This window comes from Aegilops tauschii, chromosome 4 (genome assembly GCF_002575655.3).
Source record: "Aegilops tauschii subsp. strangulata cultivar AL8/78 chromosome 4, Aet v6.0, whole genome shotgun sequence".
NCBI lineage: Eukaryota > Viridiplantae > Streptophyta > Magnoliopsida > Poales > Poaceae > Aegilops > Aegilops tauschii.
Genome location: NC_053038.3, coordinates 524,875,713 through 524,898,094, shown reverse-complemented (window position 1 = coordinate 524,898,094; position 22,382 = coordinate 524,875,713). Strand labels below are relative to the sequence as shown.

General features: G+C 45.1%; 2 protein-coding genes across 3 annotated transcripts; one reads left to right on the top strand and one right to left on the bottom strand.

Annotated features, from left to right (window-relative positions):
• Positions 1-2,757: 2,757 nt before the first annotated feature.
• LOC120970283 (DNA (cytosine-5)-methyltransferase DRM2-like) lies at positions 2,758-7,868 on the bottom strand. Of its 2 annotated transcripts, XM_073497273.1 has the most exons (8): positions 7,632-7,868; positions 5,543-5,659; positions 5,335-5,443; positions 5,211-5,257; positions 4,954-5,109; positions 4,327-4,426; positions 4,152-4,243; positions 2,758-4,061 (listed from the first exon to the last, which is right to left on the bottom strand). In XM_073497273.1, exons 1-8 carry the CDS (start codon positions 7,635-7,637, stop codon positions 2,883-2,885), a joined length of 1,806 nt encoding a protein of 601 aa, XP_073353374.1. In that variant the 5' UTR covers positions 7,638-7,868; the 3' UTR covers positions 2,758-2,882. The 2 variants fall into 2 exon arrangements, with proteins under 2 accessions (XP_073353374.1, XP_073353373.1); XM_073497272.1 differs by lacking the exon at positions 7,632-7,868 and having other exon boundaries at positions 5,543-7,596.
• A 7,465-nt stretch (positions 7,869-15,333) lies between these two features.
• Positions 15,334-20,542, top strand: LOC120961868 (DNA (cytosine-5)-methyltransferase DRM2-like). The gene is made up of 8 exons (XM_073497271.1): positions 15,334-15,711; positions 17,669-17,785; positions 17,885-17,993; positions 18,071-18,117; positions 18,219-18,374; positions 18,902-19,001; positions 19,085-19,176; positions 19,267-20,542. Exons 1-8 carry the CDS (start codon positions 15,649-15,651, stop codon positions 20,443-20,445), a joined length of 1,863 nt encoding a protein of 620 aa, XP_073353372.1. The 5' UTR covers positions 15,334-15,648; the 3' UTR covers positions 20,446-20,542.
• Positions 20,543-22,382: the final 1,840 nt, after the last annotated feature.

The window sequence follows — 22,382 nt, the reverse complement described above, 5'->3', positions numbered from 1 at the left end:
GCATCCAAGCCAAGAGACACATGTGTGAATCAGAGTGCAGTTCATAACTTAAATGAACAGAACAAAATGTGATGAAAACTTAATGCAAAACGGACAACGGCAGCGTGGCTGTTCCATTTCAGCTTCATCAACTGGTTGCCCACGGGACGGGGTTGACGACAAAATGCAGCTCAAGACACATCTACCCGCAACCGGATCAAACTTCGATGCCAGCGTCTGCATCACACGAGACAAACACGATGAAATTATATTCAGATGGGAATAGATTAGGCATTCGCAACACACTCGAGCATAGTGCTTGCTGTCAGCTAGAGCATATGGGCAGAGAGTTTCAGGTTTTAGCTGACTAATCATCATCGTTACTCTGTGAGCCTAACCTGGAATGGTTTTGCAATGCAGTAGGTGAAGGTAACCAAGATGAGAGATCCCAGTGTTCAGAGCCACTATTTACTGAACTGAACTGAATGGTTCAATTTCAGAGAAGTTATTTTCAGAGCCCCTAGAAAATAACCACAGCAGGTTCTAATGCATCGAAGTACGGATGATCTAGTAATTTACTCTACTCTTGTAGTCTTGCTAGTCTCTTAGCACTGGTTGATGCTCAATTAAACAAAGCTCCCCTTCAAAATCCATTCAAAACAGAATTTACCAACTCCCAATTTTTTATCTATGCAAGTGCAGAAGCCTTACATCCTTACACAGAATTTACCAACGCCCCGCTGTTTGGCCGCGCTCGCCATTTTTCTTATAACATTATGCACATCCATTCCTACTGAACAAGAACAAAGATACCTTGCAACACCACTCTCAATCAGTCAGTGAGTCACTGATACTGCCCACTTTGGACACGAGCAGAAGATAACACCAGCGGTAGCAGTGACAGGCGAAGAACACAGGCTACAACTACAAGCAGCAGCATTCCCAGGCCGAACAAGTTCCATTTCAGCAACACGAGAACTCTGCATCAGCTACGGCTCAGGATCTATCTTTCGGATGTGGCAAAATTCCACTTCAGCTTCAGGTTCAGAGCATGACCGCTCAGGTTCAGAGCTTCAACTTGATAATTGAGTTTCAGAGTTTCAGTTAGAGCATCTCTTGCTGTCTGCTAGAGCGATGTGTAGAGTTTCAGTTTCAGAGTTGGACTTGGTGCCTCCTGACTTTAGGTAGCTATTCATATAAGGAGTATGTAAAAGTGCCATTTTTTATTATTTTTTGAGAGAGAAGATACCAGTTTTCCGAGCAACTACTTACTGAGCTGAAGGTATGGATGGTCTAATTTCAGAGCAACTGTTTTCAGAGTTCCAGGAAAGTAACCACAACAGATTGTAGGGTATGAATGATCCAGTAACTTACTCAACTGAAGTCACACAGAAGCGAAGCCATTTTAGTGAAGATGTCCATCATCTATCTTTTCTCTACAATCTACAATGCTCTAGGGATTCTGAAATGGAACAGAAACAAAACGTAGTGAAAACTTATGAGATGGAAAACTGACAACGGCAGCGTGACTACATATTGTCCCTACGATCCAAACAACAACCTGATTTGGAATATACAACATTAGGATTGCTTCTTTCAGTTCAGACCAAGGAAAAATTATGCACGGGGAATGTCTGTCTAGATTATAAGTTGTCAACATGATCAAGATAGAGGGTGCAGTCAACTGCAGTGGAGATTCAGAGTCATATCAGCAATATGACGGCAGAAGCAGAGGCCTGTACTGTAATGGAACTCCAGGTATCTCTCCGCGGCCAGAAAAAACTTTGACGCCCACATCTGCATCGATTTCACAAGTCAAACACAATGAAATTATATTCAGATGGAACTTGATTAGGCATTCGCGACACAATCGGGCATAGTGCTTGCTGTGCATTATTCTTGATGTCAGCTAGAGCAAATGGGCAGAGTGTTTCAGATTTCAGCTAACTAATCATCATCATTATTCTGTGAGCCTAGCCTAGCTTGAGCTTCAGGTTTTGCAATGCAGTAGGTAAAGGTAACCAAGATGAGAGAGATCCCAGTTTCCAGAGCAATTATTTACTAAACTGACGGTATGACTGAATGATTCAGTTTCAGAGGAATTATTTTCAGAGCCCCAAGAAAGTAACCACAGCAAGTTCTAGTGTATCGAGCTAAGGATGATCTAGTAATTTACTGTACTCTTGTTAGTCTCTTAGTATTATCTGATCCTTGATAAAAACAAAAATTCCCCATCAAAATCCATCCAAAACAGAAGTTACCAACACCGAAATTTCTATGGATACAAGTGCAGAAACCTTACATCCTTGTACGCTGCACACTCCTTGAATAATTTGAAGTCGTCAACTGTAGAAAACAAGAAAAGGTAGTAATCAGCCTTGGTGATTGCTGAAGATCTTTCTCCATACTTCTAGCTTTGCTCTACATCCGGATGGTATAGGGATTCTGAAAAGCAACAGAAACAAATGTAGTGAAAACTTACTTGATGGAAAACGGATAACAGCATCGTGACTCTGCATATTGTCCATATGATCCAGACAACAACCTGATTCGAAATATAACATAGGATTTGCTTTTTCAGACCAAGGACAAACAATGCAGGGGAATGTTTGTGCAAATTATAAGTTGTCAAGCAGATCAAGGTAGAAAGTGCAGTCATGTGCAATTACTCCCTGCCTGTACAAAAGTAGGCTCTGGAAGATTTGAAGGGGGCAATAGTGCTTTTCCAAATAAAGATGAACAGGCCATAAATTAGTTAGCAACAATAGATCATGCAGCTAAATGTTAATGTGATCTTTCTCCCCAATAAACATCCTCCACATCAACTCAATGTTTAAACACAGATCGGTTACAGTTCCTAGATATAAGCATTAAACGATAGCATAGGTACTACAGCGATTAGGCTACATGTTCGCCATAGCCGACTTGACGGAATTCAAGATCCTAAAGTAGTCATAGAACAAAGATGAGTGCTCGCCCTCCAAGCCATCACGATGGTGTCGGTTGCTTCCGGCAAGATTGTTACATGGGCTGCCCCCAATCACCAAGTCGAAGCCGCCAAATCTATGAACATATGATGCAATTTCATCATCCTTGAGGGATTTCACATCATCAATCTCAATCAATGTCCCTGTCTGGGTCTGATCCCACCAACTCCTCAAAATCTTCCTATTAGCTTTGCATATCTCAATAGAAACTACTGCCCTCATGTGGATCCCAAGCTTGTGCAAGGCAACCTCTCCTCCTCCGATACCGGTGAACAAGGACAGCACAGTAATACCATTGGGAAACATGTCCCTCAGCACTGACAAGTGGTAAGCGACCGTGTCGACTTGGAATGAGTTGCCGAGAGACTTGTATCTCTGTGTCTTGCCGAAGCCTCTTGTGTGGTCCTTTGGGAAACCAAGAAGATACTCCATCTCATGAGGTTCCAATGGAGCAGCTTTGTCTTTGCCAACCCAAACAAGGTTCCATTTTGAGCACTGATGCCTGACATATTTCTGTACACTTTGAGGTGGTGGATTGCCTGAGCTTGAAAGTTTCTGCTGGATCCGTTCTGTCACCGGTGCACTTGCCGTACATGTTTGCAAGCAATTGAAGTGCGTTCTCTGGTCCCAGGATGGCCACCACTTCTTGTAATGAGGGAATGCCTCAAAAATTGTCTTTGGAGGCAGAGGGAGAAGCGGTGATCTGTTCTCGGTTGGCAAATTGTGGATATATCCCCTTTTCCTGGCAGCTGCACACAGATGAAGAGAATCCACAAACTCAGGCTGGATGTCAAACAGAAATCTTGTAATTTTTGCCCATACACCTTTCGGAGCTCTGGCCACATTTTCATAGTAGAAATAAGGTGGTCCGGTAGCCAGTTCAGGAAGCACTCGGGTCATTGATGGTCCCCTATAACCAGGAAGGTTAAACCCAACCATCGGATTTGGGAGAGGCATTGATTCCTCATCGCTGCCATCCGAGGAAGGTCGTTTGCCTTGTGCTCCACCTCCATATCGCTTCCTCTTTTTCTTGCTCTCTTCAATCAATCTTGCCCTCTTTTTCCCTCCAAAGGAATCGAAGCATCTAGCTGTAACCTGCCAATGTACACAGATTCCAGTGTCCTTCATCAAATTAAAAGAGCGAAAGCATTTTCCTGTTCGAATGTGCATCAAACCACAAGATACCTGATGGTCAGATAAGTTTCTAGAGTGACAAACTTCTGTAACCTGTGATGCACTAATCGAGTCGACCAATACAGAGAGATCAGCATCCACACCTAGGAAAAATTCAAACAGAAGTACATAGCATAAGGTGGTGCCTTTTCCATGAAGAAAGAATGACGGTCAAACAGAGGCATACCGCATATCGTAATGGCCATGTTTGCTTCATCTTCAGAAAAGCCCATGTCTCGCAATGAGTTGATCTTCTCGTCCTTGTCTGACATCTCTCGTAGAAACTCCTGCACAAAGGTACGACAAAAGCCGAGATTAGATGTCAGCTCTAACAGGTAGATGTTGCTTTCCTGAGGTTGGTCTTGGACGGCAGTTTGATGCAACTAATTAATGTGGTAAGTGATGTTCTTTTCCAGCATTATAATCATTTTCAAATAATTTGCTTGTAGAAAAATAAATCCACAAATCGTAAGACTTGTTACTGACTTTCAAATGCATACGAACTGAAGAGAAAACAAGTGGTGTCTAACAGAAATTAATTTTCTGATTCATGAAATTCACAAAGAAGCAGGACAATAATACACTCAGTTTCTACTGTTTTCCAGTTTGTTTGATTACTCTGCGGGAGGTATTGTCTAACGTTATTAAACTCACTCCTTATATTACTCTCTTATAGGAAAAAAAAACTTTAACATGGTGAAAATTCTATGTAGAAAAATCAAGTGCTCAAACTTCACAATGCAATACTACACTGATGAAAGCTCAAAACAGTAGGAATTCTTTGCTGCTGAACTGGAGATAAGAAATCATTTACCTCATAACCAGAATCATCAGAGCTTGACTCTCTACCACCAGTATCATCATCGCCATCCCAGTTCTCAAAATCAAGATCATCATCATCTTCAACAATAGGGAGGTTGCAGCCAGAAGTAGAGTGATTGCCCAGTGCATCATCATCATCACCTAGTGCCTGCATTTCACATCTCAATCGGAATAAATGATCCTTGCCATGAATCAACAGCACTACAGAATAAATTCAGTAATAAAGCACATGGATAAATAGTCAAATACCTTATACGTGAGGAGTAGCTCGAGCAGCGCATCTGCATCACCATGTCCTGAAATCAGAAGGTGTTAAAAAAAGGTACAAACACAAACAGGATAAATAAAATGGAACTGATTACTTCTATATTACCAATCTCCTTAATACTCCTCATGACCATCTCTTTTGGGAAGCCCATTTCCACATATCCCTCGATCAAAGAAGTAGGCGGCGCTTCCCCGTTGATCCACCCATTGGAACTCTTTAGGCAGTTACACGAACAAATACCACACCATGACCATAATTATAACAAATCATGGATAGCTCTTGCGCTGAAATACGAAATTTATGTCTGACTTACGAGTGTGGATGGGCCAGGAGCATCGAAGTTCCTCATAGCCGGAGCAGATGAGGCCTCGGCCTCACCATCACTGTCCCACTCAAACTTATCACTGCCATCACTATCACTGGTCCAGTCCTGTGACATGAGTTAGCACAACTGGATTAATATTGAAAGCAAACCACCAGAAAAGCAATTATAGAGAATAAATTGATGCGAGAAAATCATAATTTTGTTATGCCACAAGTCCACAACAGCCACAAGATATCACAATTGAAATCTCTGCCATGAAATCAGTACAACTACATTTGACTCTAGAGTTTAGAATGCATCAAAAGGGAAGAAAAGAAAAGGTTTTTTTTATTGAACAAACTCCCTCGACCACTGTCACAAGAAGAAATTAATGCCTGGAGAATATACATCGGTGCAGTTAGAAACAGTTTGATTTGTAGTTTTAGATAGTGGGATTGTGGGAAGGATAGTTCGCTGGGCAGTATGACACGACATGCATAGTATTTACAAATCATGATGGAGTAAACTAAAGTGATCAGGTAGCTAATTCTAAAAAGGTGAGCAGATTGACCAGGATTGACCATTATCATGCCTAGAGTAAGATTAACTAAACAAGCACTACTGCTGTGCCATTTGATGCTTTCACCAAATGGATAAACAACGGTGTTTGCAGTCCAAATGAACCGTGCAGATGCATGAGCTGAAGCGCTGGACAAGTAAGAGTTTTCTTCATTTTACCATATAGGTGGATCACGGTAACATAAACTAAGACAACAGAATCCCGGCATTAAAAAGTGTCAACCTGGTCATGCTATGGTTGACTACAAGAGTGTCAATGCGTCAACATGAACATCATATGAAACAAGAGATCTTGCGACAATCGTAATTCGGGACGCAAAATCAGCAGTCTCATTCAACTCTAGGGTCCAGAATGCATCAAACAAATCAAAAGAACATAGATTAGAGCAAATGGACTGTAAAAAAGATTCAGATGAGAGTTCCCAATAAAGGTGTTTTGCTTGTGGTGCTCTCTCTGCTATACAGACCTGTATTCTTGACAAACTAGTACAAGCAATGGCGGATCAGATACATGAACAATGTGGGAAAATGCAGATAAGGACTAACAACAGATCGAGGAGTTCACCAGCCAATGCAAGATGGCGTCTGGTCTGTTATATGGTATGGTGGATCCTATTCTAGTGTCTGGAGCGCATCAAGGAACGTTTTTTTTTCTCCTTTGATCGAACAAACAACAAAACAGCCCATATGCAAAACAGAGTCGCGGGCAGAGATATAAGTCAACAATACCAAACGCAAGAGCTCTCATGAACTAAAACAACAGGACCCCGGCCGATATTAAACAGTCTCCACCTGTTAATGCTATTGTCTGATCAAAAGAGTGCCAATGTGTCAACATGAACAGCAGAACCTCGTTCAACGCTTATATAGGGACCAGAATGCATCCAATAAAATCAAAAGAACATTCAATGCATATTAGACAGAATGGACCCTTAGGAAGAAAAGAAAAAAGCCAGATGAGAGCTCTCTACAAACACATACAATTGCCTGTATCATTTGGACAGACAAGTGCAGCATCCCATCCTGATGCATAACAACTTAGCAAGTGTGTGAGGCAAAATGCAGACAAGTTGTGGTGAACTGCTGACCACACGCTGTGAGGAACAGATCGAGGAGCCAATGCAGCATCAAATCCAGTTGCTGCTAAGTGGCAAGGCCGGCCCGATTCTACTACTACGTACCTGTAACTGTAACGCATCGAGGAAGGGGGGAAGAAAAACCCCATCCATATGCAGAACCAAATCGCGCACGCACGGAGAGAGAGAGAGAGAGCTACGTCGACAACAGCAGACAAACACTAGAGATTTTTCCCCTGCATCGGAACGGAGGGTCTGTACGGTCGAGCGGCAGGAAAAAAGGGGAACCTTTCACGAATTTTCTTACGGCAGAGGAATCGCTCGCTGAAGATAACAATCCCCGCTCCGCTCAGGAGGCACTACTAGCAACGATTTCTCCCAAAAACTTTGAATCGGAGTGGCTGTGAAATCGAAGAGAAGGGGGGGAAGGAGGGGTATCCCACCGCCATTGTTGGTGCCGGAAGAAGAGGCGCCCCCCTCCGTCGATCCCCCTGCCGCGGGGAGGAGGAGGAAGAAGAGGACGAGAGCTCGAGGAGTAGCGGGGGCAGAGGCGGCGGCCGAGGAGGAGCAGATCGCGACGGCGGCGGCGGACGAGGAGGAGGAGGAGGGGAAGAGGAGACGCGGCTGCGGCGAGTTTGCTGCTGCCCCTGCCGGCCGCGGCGTGTATGGGGGCGCGTGGTTTTGGAAAAGAGAAGGGGCACACGCGGGCGGGAATGTGCCTCCGACGTGTGGGCCCTGGTGGGGTGCTTCCTCTGTTTCCGCACACAAAACTGGCCGCATAGTTTTGTGCGCAGCACACATCCCAATAATGAAGGAGAAGAAAATGAGAGGTGTAAACCGGAGAAGGTGTGTGTAAATATAATGATGGTGATAATAACGTTGCTACGTACATTAGGGTTGGTGCAAAGTTTGGGCATAGTTGTTAAGCACCGAGCTTAAATAATTGCCCGTGCTGTGACTTTTTGGTCCATGTTAATATGATTGTGTAAACATAATAATATTGTTTGATACGCATATTTATTGGTTTACCAAGAAAAACTTAATTTTTCGAATCACCAAAGTGACTCATCAGGGGAACGACGACCCCGGTGAGCGACGACGATGGCAGCGGCATCACGATCCAGATCCAGAGCCACTCAGAACCAAGACTTGGGCAGCGTCGATGGTGGTGAGCGGAGACGGAGAGGAGTGGATCGGCGGTGAATGGATGATGTGAGGTGTGGTCTGGATGACGGCATACAGTGGCGGAACTACGAATAAAAGGCTGGGCGGGCCAAGCTACATGGCAACACATTTTTTTCATTGTGTAAACAACATGATTTCAATGTACTCCCTCCGTAAACTAATATAAGAGCGTTTAGATCACTAATCTTATATTAATTTACAGAGGGAGTATTAATTTACGCTAGGGAGAATAAATTTTGGGGAAATCAAGGGATTGACTAAGGAAATTTAGGTATTTTTGGGGGAATAATTCAAAGAAATTTGACTGTGCAACATGCATGTAGAGATTCAGGCCGATTCAGGTACTAAATAAATTCTGAGATGAGCATTCATTGACTTTTCACAAAACGTGAGTCAGGAGCCACGAGCCGCCGTCTTTTCCTCCTCCTCCTCCTCTTTCTCAAAATAAGCTAGGGTTCCTGCCTCTCGCCGGCGCCGTCGCAGGTCCGCCTCGTCTCCGGTGGCCCTAGGGCCATGGGGCCATGGTGGATCCTGGCAAGGGCCGGCGGGAGGGCTTCGATTTTTGTCGTTCCTTTCCGTTTTGTTAGGGTTTGTGTCCTACTCAGGAAGATGAGACGGCGGCGGCTCCCTGAAGATGGAATAAAGGTCTCCCCGCCTAACCCCCGTTCCGGTGGTGCGTCTAGTATCGCTGGTGCGCGTGTGGAGGTATGTCTCCGCCGGATCTATCTTTGGTGGATTTGCTCGGACCTAGTCGTTGTTCATCTACATTTGTGTGTCTTTGGATTGGATCCTTTCGATCTACGTTATTCTTCATCGGCGACGGTTGTTGTTCTGGTGCGTTGGTCCTATGGGGCCTTAGCACGACGACTTCCTGACTGTCTACTACAACCAATTGTGCCTGACTCCGGCGATGGAGGCGCGATGACGGCGGCGCGCCTTCGGCTCGCTTCAGTCCTTGTAGTCGTCGCTGCGTGGTCTATGAATCTGGATGTAATTATTATTATTTTTGGTGTTCGTTGTACTATCATGATTGAAGATGAATAGATTGAAAGTTTTTTAAAAAAGTAAAAAAATGAAGGAAGGGCCCAGCAAACTAGTTAGCCGCCTCGCCGGCTGGCCGTTGCTAGCTGCGGGTCGTGGCCTCATTAGTCGGCCGACTAAGAGTGCGACGTGGGAAGTGACTGGTATGTGTGTTGTGCCAGTGGCCGGCGGCCGGCGTGCTACGAGTCTGTGACCTGTGTGGGGCAGTCGTGGGCGGCTGCTCCGCTGCTGAGTAGTGTGCGTCTGTATTTAGGAAGTAGCAATGTGTGTGTGATGTGAGCCAATTTCAGTGAGCAGCTGCTTCTTGTATTGCTCTGTGTCAGAGGCGTTGTGGGCTGGGCTAGTAAAAAATATTTTTCTGCTCCAGCACTGGGCGGGCCACGGCCCAATCAGCCTTGATGTAGCTCCGCCAGTGACGGCAGAGTGGTGCTTCAAGTGGCCAGGCGAACGGACGGGCAGCCGGCTTCAACGTGGCGCACCGTCCAGAGTAGGGTTCTCGGTCGTCGCGTCAGCATTGAAGTGGCTCGTCCAGTCACATCGCTCTGGCCGGTGTTAATGCCATTGAGTGAGTCACTTATGCTCTGGAGCAGTTTGACCGTATGAATGTGCGGCAACCATTTTGCGCATAGAAGGTTTCTACGTCGAGATGTTTTTGGATGAGAGCGAGGTGTTATCGTGGTGGCGGTCTAGATGTCTGCAAACCTACCATCCCCTTATCTGCGTCCGGTTACGAGAAAACGGATGCGAGGACGCGTGTCCACGGACAAATAGGCGGCTACGTTGGATGAGAAACTACCATGTTGGTGCGTCCGAATGCGTGTTGGAGATGAGACGGAGTAAACAAGGATGAAAAACACAAGGGTTGCCGGGGCGCATGCAGTGCAGCGCCGGCCGAGCCCAGTACACGCGCGGGCCGGCCAGGGTCATCGATCACCGCATGCACGCGCGCGCCATCGAACAGGAACAGCCATTGCCGGCCGCGTGCCACAGGCCCCCATAGCTCGTCGATCATTGTCATGTGTGTCGATCATCGTAGCTAGCTAGCGGACGGTGGGAGGGATGTAACGACGACGGTGCCGCATGCTACGACGTCTTCTCGTGGGTTCGACAACTCAACTCAGGGTCACACCTTGGGGGAAAGAGGATGGGAACCTTTATGCTATCCGTTATCGGATCACCAAAGGGACTCGTCACGAGAACGATGACCCCAGAGAGCGACGGCGGCGGCATCACGATCCGGATAAGAGCCACTCGTCGGCACTGAGAACCCAAGATTCTTGCAGCGTCGATGGTGGTGACCGGTGACGGGGAGGAACGGATTGGCGATGAATGGAGAGAGACAAAATGTGAGGTGTGGTGTGGACGACGCCAAAGTGGTGCTTCAAGTGGCCAGGCTGACGGACGTGCAGCTAGCCGGCTTCAATGTGGCGTACCGCTCGGAGTAGGGTTCTCGGTCACAAGCACAACATCAGCATTGAAGTGGCGCCGCCCGCTCATCCGGTCACATCGCTATGGCCGGCATCAGTGCCATTGAGGCACTTGGGCTCTGGAGCAGTTTGACCGGTAAGCATGCAGCAACCGTTTCGCGGCGCAGAGAGTGTTTTGCACGCCGAGATGTGCTTTGGGTGAGAGCGAGGCGTCGGGCAGTCTGGCACGTACATGGATGGCGGTGGTCTGCAATCCTTCCCCTGGTCTGCGTCCGGTTACGGAAAAAGGGATTCGCGGCTGACAAATAGACGGCTACATTGGAGAGTTTAAACACGATGGGTACAAGAGTTTTCCTCGTCTGGCCTGCCCAGTACACGCGCGGGCCGGCCAGGGTCATCCATCACCTCAATCTGGAAGGGAATCCTTGCAGGCGGTGACAATGTTTCTGAAACGCTCCCTCATCTCCTCGATCCCGTCCTGCTGATGATATATAGATCTACAACCCGGGTTAAAAACTCAACTTGTGCAGTATTTTTTGATTAATGGTGTCAACCATGAGACCCATCTTATGGAAGAGACCATCGAACTTGGCCTCAGGGTCTTTACTCATCAACCAATAAGAGTTGTGTGAATGAGAGAAGGTGTGTGTCAATGTATTGAAAGAAGGAGGAGAAAAGGGAGGTGTGAATTGAAGAAGGTGTGTGTGAATATATTGATGGCCATAATAACCCACCTAGTTTAGGGTTGGTGCAAAAGCTTTTTTCTTTCTTTTGCGAGATGGTGCAAAGGTTGGGCATAACTATCAAGCACCGAGTTTGACGGCTCCATTGCATGGGTGAAACAACTAAGATGGAGGGTTTTGAAAAAAAAAACTTTGAAATCAATTTTATGCGAGTTTATTCTTATCCCTGTAGAACATGTTTGACCGATCCTGGTACACTAGTTAAGATCCTAGTTAATCTACTGTTTTTATTGTTATTGATTTTGACATTTCCATCATTTACAGGTAATGGTTACCTCCATTCGAAAATACTTGACGTGGTTTTAGTTTAGGAGTATTAAATAATTGTCCGTGCCGTAATTTTTTTGGCCCATATTAATGCGATTGTGTAAACTAATAATTTTATTTGATAAGAATTTATTGGCTTACCAAAGAACACATAATTTTTCGGATCACCAATGGGACTCATCAGCAACCAAATAGGGAGGACAGGCCATACTATATGGACAGACAGAGCCACCAAAACTCCCATCAACCAGTAACTCAAACTTGATGGTCTCCAGTGAAAGGGAGAAGAACCAGCAGCGGAGCGTGCGAGCACGGGTTATGCATGTCGCGGACAAGTAGACGTATCCAGACCTAACTTGCACAACTTTGAGGTTGACCCGCAAGCCCAGAGGCCAGAGCACACTCCCCAGTGACCTCATCAATTTCTTCACTCAAAGAGATCAATTCCATCACAGTCCTCCAGACTACGGATCCAAGCATGGAGTTGGAAATCATCAGATGCATAGACAATGCAGGTTGGCCATGAAATTGCAACCCTTCACAATCACCTGCGAGGGTAGATCCAAAATGGTGATGTCCATGGTGGCTGTGTTGATCCTTATCATGCGCCCTTGGCCGTGGAAAGGCCAGTAAACGAAACCACCCACCAGCGAGCCATCGCTCAACTTGAGGCTGTTGTGGCCACCAATGTGCACCCACGGGTGGATGACCCAATCCCTCGTCTCCGACGAGAAGACGGTCTTTGCTTGTCAGCGCAGACGCAGACCGCTCCAAATGACCGGGGGTTCTCCTCGGAATACAGGAGATGGAAGCCGAATTAAGGAGAAGGTATGAAAAAGATATTATAACATAGATGTAAATACTAGCTTAGAATTTATTTTTATTGAGTTAGACCTCTTTAATCGCGTGTCTTAACCATTGAAGTTTCGTCCATATATAGTTGGAGCTTTTCGTCAGTAATTATTCATGGACGAAAAACCTCTAAGGAAGAAGTTGACGAAGAGACCAACGTAGGCAAAGACGGCGAATCATATGACCGGAGTTGGTCGTATGGGCAGTTGTATGAGAAAGAAACAGAAATGATGATGATTTCAGAGAGATTGACGGCGTTTCATGCGAGTGCCCGCGGTCGCATGGCTCTTCTTCAACAAAGGGTTTGGCGACAGAACAAACGACGGCGTATCATACGCCCAATGGAGATTGTATGAGTGGTCGCATGGACCCATCGCGGTAACATGTTAGTTTTTTTTTTGAAGAAAAAAGAGAAAGGGCTCAGCTCAGCGGCCATGCAAGCGCTCCTGCTTGTATGGAAGGCCGTCGATTGGTCTATTACCGCGATTCTTTCCTGATTTTGTTTTAATCTCTTTCTAACTAACTCTTTATGCCTAATCTCGAGATTACCAAGGTGCTAAACCTTTATAAAGGGCAGAGAGGCACATCCCTCAGCCTCAAACCGATCTAATCTCAAGTCTCTTTTGATTGCCACCTCCTCCAAAAAGCTTTAGTTGCAGATGATGAGCACGGGCACCGCCATGACAAACAAGTATTCATCAACCACCAACCGCATCATCCCTTTCCTAAGCCTTGATGAAGTGGTACCTGCTGGATGTGAGGAGTTGAGGAAGCCGAGCCTTAAGGATGAACCACGCCTGGAGAAGGAGACCGACAACAAGGTGAAGGTGTTGGAGATCAAGGAGGGAGAACTGGCACAAGAAGGAGATGCATGATGAATCCACTCCAGATGAGTATCGTCCAAACCTTTAATTATCGGCTCAACATCTGAGGATCTATTCCGCTATTTTCTCTTGGGCCTCCCCAAAAGGAGTGGGGAAAGGAACCACCTACCCCGGAGGAGATATCAAGGATTTGGAGCAAGTTTCGAAAGCTTTGTGTGAACACTATTGGAGAGGGTATTGACTCTTATTGGTTGACGAGCAAAGATATTGAGGCAAAGTTCGATGGTCTCTTCCATAAGATTGGTCTCATGGCTGACGTCATTAATCAAAATACTGAACAGCTTGAGTTTTTTTAACCCAGGTTGTAGATCATCAGCAGGACGTGATTGAGAAGATAAGGGAGCGTTTGAGGAACATCTTCACTGGCTGCATGCGGCACCATAGGTCTCTCGTAGCAGTAGCATGCGGCACCGTCGTCGTCGTCGTTACATCCCTCTCTCCGTCCGCCACGATGATCGACGACACACACGACAATGACAATGACAACTTTGATTATGACCCTGGCCGGCAACCTATTATTGCTCCAACCGGACGCCTGACGTACGTCTGCATGCCTGTGCCGGTGAGGACAAGGCCAGGATTCTTGTGCGTGCGTCCGTGTGTCTGCTAAACTCTTCTATCTCACCCAAAACACATCTCCGCGGTAAAACCCTCTCCGCTTGCTGCACACTCATATCGGGCGGGCAGACTGCTCCAGAGCGCAAGTGTCTCAATTAATGGCATTGGTGTCGGCCTGAGCGAACGAGCGGGCGGCGCCACTTCAATGCTGACGCGGCCGCCGAGAACCCTTTACTCTGGGCGGCGGCGGCGGCGGCGTTCTCCTTGTGGGTCCCTTGGTGATTCGATAACGGATAGCACGAAGGTTCCCAACCTCTTTCCCCAAGCCGTGATCCCGAGTTATCAAACCCACGAAAGGACGTGCATTTGTGACAAGGTTTCCAACGGAGTTTAATTTCATTTTTTCCAGACTATATGGTAATCAAAGTTGCTACTGCAAACATTTATAATAAACACACATGCATGGGTATAAGGACTTGGTTCTTACAACTGTATGTTTGTGATCATGATCACTGTGATCTTAATTTGTGCTCTGAAAGACACCCGTTAAGATGTGTTTGTAACGACTTGAAGTGGAGGATGTATTCAAATTACGTCTTGACCGGAACACACCTTGTATCAAGAGCCAGTTGTCCAACCAAAGGCTAGCATTCTGTTATTTGTTCAGTTTTGCCAGGTCGATATGTACGTGACTTGTACTATGATCCTTACGATAAAAATAAGACACGTATTACCGTGCAAAAATATTTATTATTTGTACACAATCACATTAATATGGCCCAAAAAGTCACAAACACGGATCATTATTTAAGCTCAGTGCTTAACAACTATGCCCAACCTTTGCACGAACCTTAACCTAGCAACGTTATTATCACCATCAATATATTCACACACACCTTCTCCAATTCACGCCTCTCCTTTTCTCCTCCTTTGTTGGACACAATTAATACATTCACACACACCTTCTCCCACTAACACATTTTTTTCTCCTCTTTCGTTATTGAGATGTGCGCTGCGCACAAAACTGTGCGGCCAGTCTCGTGTGCGGCCGCACATCCCATGAAAACGGAGGAAGCACCCCCATCAGGGCCCACATGTCGGAGGCACATTCCCGCCCGCGTGTGGCCGGTTCCTTCTTTGTTTCAGCTACAAACCACGCGCCCGCATACACGCCGCGGTAGCAGCACACTCGCCGCAGCCGCGTCTCCCTCTTCCCCTCCTCCTCCTCGTCCGGGCCAGCGAGGGCCGGACCAGCCCGCCGCCGCCGCCGTCGTCACCTCGCGATCTGCTCCCGCTCCTCCTCGGCCGCCTCTGCCCCCGCTACTCCTCGAGCTGTCCTCCTCCTCCTCCTTTTTTTCTCGCGGCGGGGAGATAGACGGAGGGGGCCTCTGCTTCCGGCACCAACAATGAGGGGGCCCCTTCTTTTCGATTTCAACTTCTTGGGTGAAATCATGGACGGTTAAAGCGTTCCTAGTAGTGCCTCCTGAGCGGAGCGGGGATTGTATGCCGCAGAATCTTGAGCGAGCGATTCCTCTGCGCAGCGTCCGTACGAAAAATTCGTCAAAGGTTCCCCTTTTTTCCTGCCGCTCAATCCTAGAGACCCTCCGTTCCGATGCAGGGGGGAAATCTCTCGTGTTTGTTGTTGTCGACGTGCGTGTGCGATTTGGTTCTGCATATGGATTGGGTTTTGAGGGTTTTTCCGATTCCTCGATGCGTTACAGTTAGCAGTAACTGGATTTGCTGCTGCATTGGCTCCTCAATCTGTTCCTCACAGCGTGGGGTCAGTTTACCTCAAATTGTCTGCATTTTGTCTCGCACACTTGCTAAGTTGCTATGCATCAGGATCACACCAAATGAGATACTGCACTTGTCTGTCAAGATACAACCAATTGCAGCAGAGGTAGCACCACAGGATAAACACCTTATTTATCTCTAGAGAGCTCAAATCTGTTCCTTTTCCTTCCCAAGGTCTATTTAATCTAACATATATCGAATGCTCTTTTGATTTTACTGGATGCATTCTGGTCCCTATATAAGAGTTGAACGAGACTCTGCTGATTTCGCGGAAGACTGTCACATGGTCTCCTGTTTCACACATGCTGTTCATGTTGACACATTGACACTCTTTTTGATCAGGCAGCAGCATCAACAGGTGGATACTGTCTAATACCGGCCGGGGTCCTGCTGTTTTAGTTTATGAGAGCCCTTGCGTTTGCTATTCTTGATGACTTGTATCTCTGTCCGCGACTCTGTTTTGCATATGGGCTGTTTTGTTGTTTGTTCGGTCCAAAGAAAACAAGTTCCTTGATGCGTTCCAGACACTAGGATAGGATCCACCATATAGGAGACCAGACTCCATCTTGCATCGCTTGGTGAACTCCTCCATCTGTTGTTAGTCCTTATCTGCATTTTCCCACATTGTTCATGTATCCGATCCACCGTTGCTTGTACTAGTTTGTCAAGATTACAGGTCCGTATAGCAGAGAGAGCACCACAAGCTAAACACCTCCATCTGTTAGTATTTGTCTTCATTTTCTCACATTGTTCCTGTATCTGATCCGCCATTGCTTCTAGTAGTTTGTCCAAAATACAGGTCTTTATAGCAGAGATAGCACCACAAGCTAAACACCTTCTTTGTTGGGAGCTCTCATCTGAATCTTTTTTACAGCCCATTTGCTCTAATATATGTTCTTTTGATTTCTTTTATGCATTCTGGACCCTAGAGTTGAATGAGACTGCTGATTTCGCGTTCTGAATTACTACTGTCGCATGATCTCTTGTTTCATATGATGTTCATGTTGACGCATTGACACTCTTGTAGTCAACCATAGCATTACCAGGTTGACACTCTTTAATGCCGGGATTGTGTTGTTTTAGTTTATGTTACCGTGATCCACCTATATATATGGTAAAATGAAGAAAACTCTTACTTGTCCGGAGCTTCAGCTCATGCATCTGCATGGTTCATTTGGACTGCAAACACCGTTGTTTATCCATTTGGTGAAAGCATCATCAAATGGCACTGCAGTAGTGCTTGTTTAGTTAATCTTACTCTAGGCATGATAATGGTCAATCCTGGTCAATCTGCTCACCTTTTTAGAATTAGCTACTTGATCACTTTAGTTTACTCCATCATGATTTGTAAATACTATGCATGTCGTGTCATACTGCCCAGCGAACTATCCTTCCCACAATCCCACTATCTGAAACTACAAATCAAACTGTTTCTAACTGCACTGATGTATATTCTCCAGGCATTAATTTCTTCTTGTGACAGTGGTCGAGGGAGTTTGTTCAATAAAAAAAACCTTTTCTTTTCTTCCCTTTTGATGCATTCTAAACTCTAGAGTCAAATGTAGTTGTACTGATTTCATGGCGGAGATTTCAATTGTGATATCTTGTGGCTGTTGTGGACTTGTGGCATAACAAAATTATGATTTTCTCGCATCAATTTATTCTCTATAATTGCTTTTCTGGTGGTTTGCTTTCAATATTAATCCAGTTGTGCTAACTCATGTCACAGGACTGGACCAGTGATAGTGATGGCAGTGATAAGTTTGAGTGGGACAGTGATGGTGAGGCCGAGGCCTCATCTGCTCCGGCTATGAGGAACTTCGATGCTCCTGGCCCATCCACACTCGTAAGTCAGACATAAATTTCGTATTTCAGCGCAAGAGCTATCCATGATTTGTTATAATTATGGTCATGGTGTGGTATTTGTTCGTGTAACTGCCTAAAGAGTTCCAATGGGTGGATCAACGGGGAAGCGCCGCCTACTTCTTTGATCGAGGGATATGTGGAAATGGGCTTCCCAAAAGAGATGGTCATGAGGAGTATTAAGGAGATTGGTAATATAGAAGTAATCAGTTCCATTTTATTTATCCTGTTTGTGTTTGTACCTTTTTTTAACACCTTCTGATTTCAGGACATGGTGATGCAGATGCGCTGCTCGAGCTACTCCTCACGTATAAGGTATTTGACTATTTATCCATGTGCTTTATTACTGAATTTATTCTGTAGTGCTGTTGATTCATGGCAAGGATCATTTATTCCGATTGAGATGTGAAATGCAGGCACTAGGTGATGATGATGATGCACTGGGCAATCACTCTACTTCTGGCTGCAACCTCCCTATTGTTGAAGATGATGATGATCTTGATTTTGAGAACTGGGATGGCGATGATGATACTGGTGGTAGAGAGTCAAGCTCTGATGATTCTGGTTATGAGGTAAATGATTTCTTATCTCCAGTTCAGCAGCAAAGAATTCCTACTGTTTTGAGCTTTCATCAGTGTAGTATTGCATTGTGAAGTTTGAGCACTTGATTTTTCTACATAGAATTTTCACCATGTTAAAGTTTTTTTTTCCTATAAGAGAGTAATATAAGGAGTGAGTTTAATAACGTTAGACAATACCTCCCGCAGAGTAATCAAACAAACTGGAAAACAGTAGAAACTGAGTGTATTATTGTCCTGCTTCTTTGTGAATTTCATGAATCAGAAAATTAATTTCTGTTAGACACCACTTGTTTTCTCTTCAGTTCGTATGCATTTGAAAGTCAGTAACAAGTCTTACGATTTGTGGATTTATTTTTCTACAAGCAAATTATTTGAAAATGATTATAATGCTGGAAAAGAACATCACTTACCACATTAATTAGTTGCATCAAACTGCCGTCCAAGACCAACCTCAGGAAAGCAACATCTACCTGTTAGAGCTGACATCTAATCTCGGCTTTTGTCGTACTTTTGTGCAGGAGTTTCTACGAGAGATGTCAGACAAGGACGAGAAGATCAACTCATTGCGAGACATGGGCTTTTCTGAAGATGAAGCAAACATGGCCATTACGATATGCGGTATGCCTCTGTTTGACCGTCATTCTTTCTTCATGGAAAAGGCACCACCTTATGCTATGTACTTCTGTTTGAATTTTTCCTAGGTGTGGATGCTGATCTCTCTGTATTGGTCGACTCGATTAGTGCATCACAGGTTACAGAAGTTTGTCACTCTAGAAACTTATCTGACCATCAGGTATCTTGTGGTTTGATGCACATTCGAACAGGAAAATGCTTTCGCTCTTTTAATTTGATGAAGGACACTGGAATCTGTGTACATTGGCAGGTTACAGCTAGATGCTTCGATTCCTTTGGAGGGAAAAAGAGGGCAAGATTGATTGAAGAGAGCAAGAAAAAGAGGAAGCGATATGGAGGTGGAGCACAAGGCAAACGACCTTCCTCGGATGGCAGCGATGAGGAATCAATGCCTCTCCCAAATCCGATGGTTGGGTTTAACCTTCCTGGTTATAGGGGACCATCAATGACCCGAGTGCTTCCTGAACTGGCTACCGGACCACCTTATTTCTACTATGAAAATGTGGCCAGAGCTCCGAAAGGTGTATGGGCAAAAATTACAAGATTTCTGTTTGACATCCAGCCTGAGTTTGTGGATTCTCTTCATCTGTGTGCAGCTGCCAGGAAAAGGGGATATATCCACAATTTGCCAACCGAGAACAGATCACCGCTTCTCCCTCTGCCTCCAAAGACAATTTTTGAGGCATTCCCTCATGACAAGAAGTGGTGGCCATCCTGGGACCAGAGAACGCACTTCAATTGCTTGCAAACATGTACGGCAAGTGCACCGGTGACAGAACGGATCCAGCAGAAACTTTCAAGCTCAGGCAATCCACCACCTCAAAGTGTACAGAAATATGTCAGGCATCAGTGCTCAAAATGGAACCTTGTTTGGGTTGGCAAAGACAAAGCTGCTCCATTGGAACCTCATGAGATGGAGTATCTTCTTGGTTTCCCAAAGGACCACACAAGAGGCTTCGGCAAGACACAGAGATACAAGTCTCTCGGCAACTCATTCCAAGTCGACACGGTCGCTTACCACTTGTCAGTGCTGAGGGACATGTTTCCCAATGGTATTACTGTGCTGTCCTTGTTCACCAGTATCGGAGGAGGAGAGGTTGCCTTGCACAAGCTTGGGATCCACATGAGGGCAGTAGTTTCTATTGAGATATGCAAAGCTAATAGGAAGATTTTGAGGAGTTGGTGGGATCAGACCCAGACAGGAACATTGATTGAGATTGATGATGTGAAATCCCTCAAGGATGATGAAATTGCATCATATGTTCATAGATTTGGCGGCTTCGACTTGGTGATTGGGGGCAGCCCATGTAACAATCTTGCCGGAAGCAACCGACACCATCGTGATGGCTTGGAGGGCGAGCACTCATCTTTGTTCTATGACTACTTTAGGATCTTGAATTCCGTCAAGTCGGCTATGGCGAACATGTAGCCTAATCGCTGTAGTACCTATGCTATCGTTTAATGCTTATATCTAGGAACTGTAACCGATTTGTGTTTAAACATTGAGTTGATGTGGAGGATGTTTATTGGGGAGAAAGATCACATTAACATTTAGCTGCATGATCTATTGTTGCTAACTAATTTATGGCCTGTTCATCTTTATTTGGAAAAGCACTATTGCAGCCCCCTTCAAATCTTCCAGAGCCTACTTTTGTACAGGCAGGGAGTAATTTGTACACCTGATGTGGTGGGGAACATGTTCTTAGAAAGGTATATTTAATCACGTTCTTTGTTGAATGAATGGTCATCGCCACTAAATTTGTAACAGGTATCAACTTGCAGGTTTGTCTCGAATTTATGGCAAATGGTGGGTCCTTCTGTTTTACTGTCGCTGTCTAGTTTGTTTTATCACTATTTCTCTTGAACTCTCATCGTTATATCTGAATCCAGCATGACAGCCGACAGCGTTGTTCTTCAGTCTAATTTGGCCTTGCAAATCTACAACACTTGCGAGTTGTGATTAATGCTACTGTTTTTTTAATTATTCCAAGAGTTTAGCAGCGAAATCTGTTGTTTGGTATATAATCTTGTTGTTACCCTGTTTGAAACTTTGATAAAATGCATGGAGCTTGTAGTGTAGTGTTGCTTGGTTTAAGCTGATCTGCTTGTGCCAACTTGCAGTGAGACACTGCTTTGTTTCTGAATGTACTTGCTTGTTCGTCTCTGGAGTTTGGTGTAGAAAGCAGTACTTTATTACTACTGGAAACATCTTCCTTTTTGTGCAACTCGGCCTAAAAATGTCAGATAAATAAATAAGTTTCCCCAACAGGATTTTAACGAGTCGAGTTTATGTTGTTGATATCCTTCTTGTAGACTGCATCCGGATTTTAACTTGCAGTGCAGGATGCATTATCTCATCTCAGAAGCTGACCATCCATTACAGTGCAGGCAACCTTAGGTATGACCAAAACGGATTTCTTTTGCTTCTGCTGTCACATTGCCAATATGACAATGAATTTGCAGTGCACATGACTGCACTTTCTACCTTGATCTGCTTGACAACTTATAATCTGAAAAGCAAATCGTGATGTTATATTTCGAATCAGGTTGTTGTCTGGATCATATGGACAATATGCACAGTCACGATGCTGTTTATCCGTTTTCCATTGAGTAAGTTTTCACTACATTCGTTTCTGTTGCTTTTCAGAATCCCTATACCATCCAGATGTAGAGCAAAGCTAGAAGTATGGAGAAAGATCTTCAGCAATCACCAAGGCTGATTACTACCTTTTCTTGTTTTCTACAGTTGACGAATTCAAATTATTCAAGGAGTGTGCAGCGTACAAGGATGTAAGGTTTCTGCACTTGTATCCATAGAAATTTCGGTGTTGGTAAATTCTGTTTTGGATGGATTTTGATGGAGAATTTTTGTTTTTATCAAGGATCAGATAATACTAAGAGACCAACAAGAGTACAGTAAATTACTAGATCATCCTTAGTTCGATACACTAGAACTTGCTGTGGTTACTTTCTTTTTTTTTAGAAAAGGAGGATGACCCCCGGCCTCTGCATCTGGGAGATGCATACGGCCACTTTATTGATTATTCTCGAGGACCTTACAAAGTATTACAAACAATATACCTGAATCCACCATCACTAGTAGAAAACAGGGCTTTGGTCACAGGGCAATATTCACATTAGTCCCGGTTCAGCATTGGTCCCGGTTCGTGCGGCTAAGGCATTAGTCCCGGTTCACCTGAGCCCTTTAGTCCCGGTTGGTGCCACAAACCGGGACTAAAGGGTGCGATGCCCATTAGTACCGGTTCGTGGCACCAACCGGTACTAAAGGTTAGACCTTTAGTCCCGGTTCGAGCCACCAACCGGTACTAATGGAGTTTGAGGCATTAGTACCGGTTCATGGCACGA

Bases quoted from the DNA above. Each gene is read 5' to 3' on its own strand.
- LOC120970283 (XM_073497272.1), bottom strand. From the start codon at position 5,668: ATGTCACAGGACTGGACCAGTGATAGTGATGGCAGTGATAAGTTTGAG. The intron at 5,444-5,542 runs GTAAGTCAGACA...AACTGCCTAAAG, and splicing joins CTCCTGGCCCATCCACACTC to AGTTCCAATGGGTGGATCAA. The intron at 5,258-5,334 runs GTAATATAGAAG...TTCTGATTTCAG, and splicing joins GAGGAGTATTAAGGAGATTG to GACATGGTGATGCAGATGCG.
- LOC120961868 (XM_073497271.1), top strand. From the start codon at position 15,649: ATGCCGCAGAATCTTGAGCGAGCGATTCCTCTGCGCAGCGTCCGTACG. The intron at 15,712-17,668 runs GTTCCCCTTTTT...CTCATGTCACAG, and splicing joins GTACGAAAAATTCGTCAAAG to GACTGGACCAGTGATAGTGA. The intron at 17,994-18,070 runs GTAATATAGAAG...TTCTGATTTCAG, and splicing joins GAGGAGTATTAAGGAGATTG to GACATGGTGATGCAGATGCG.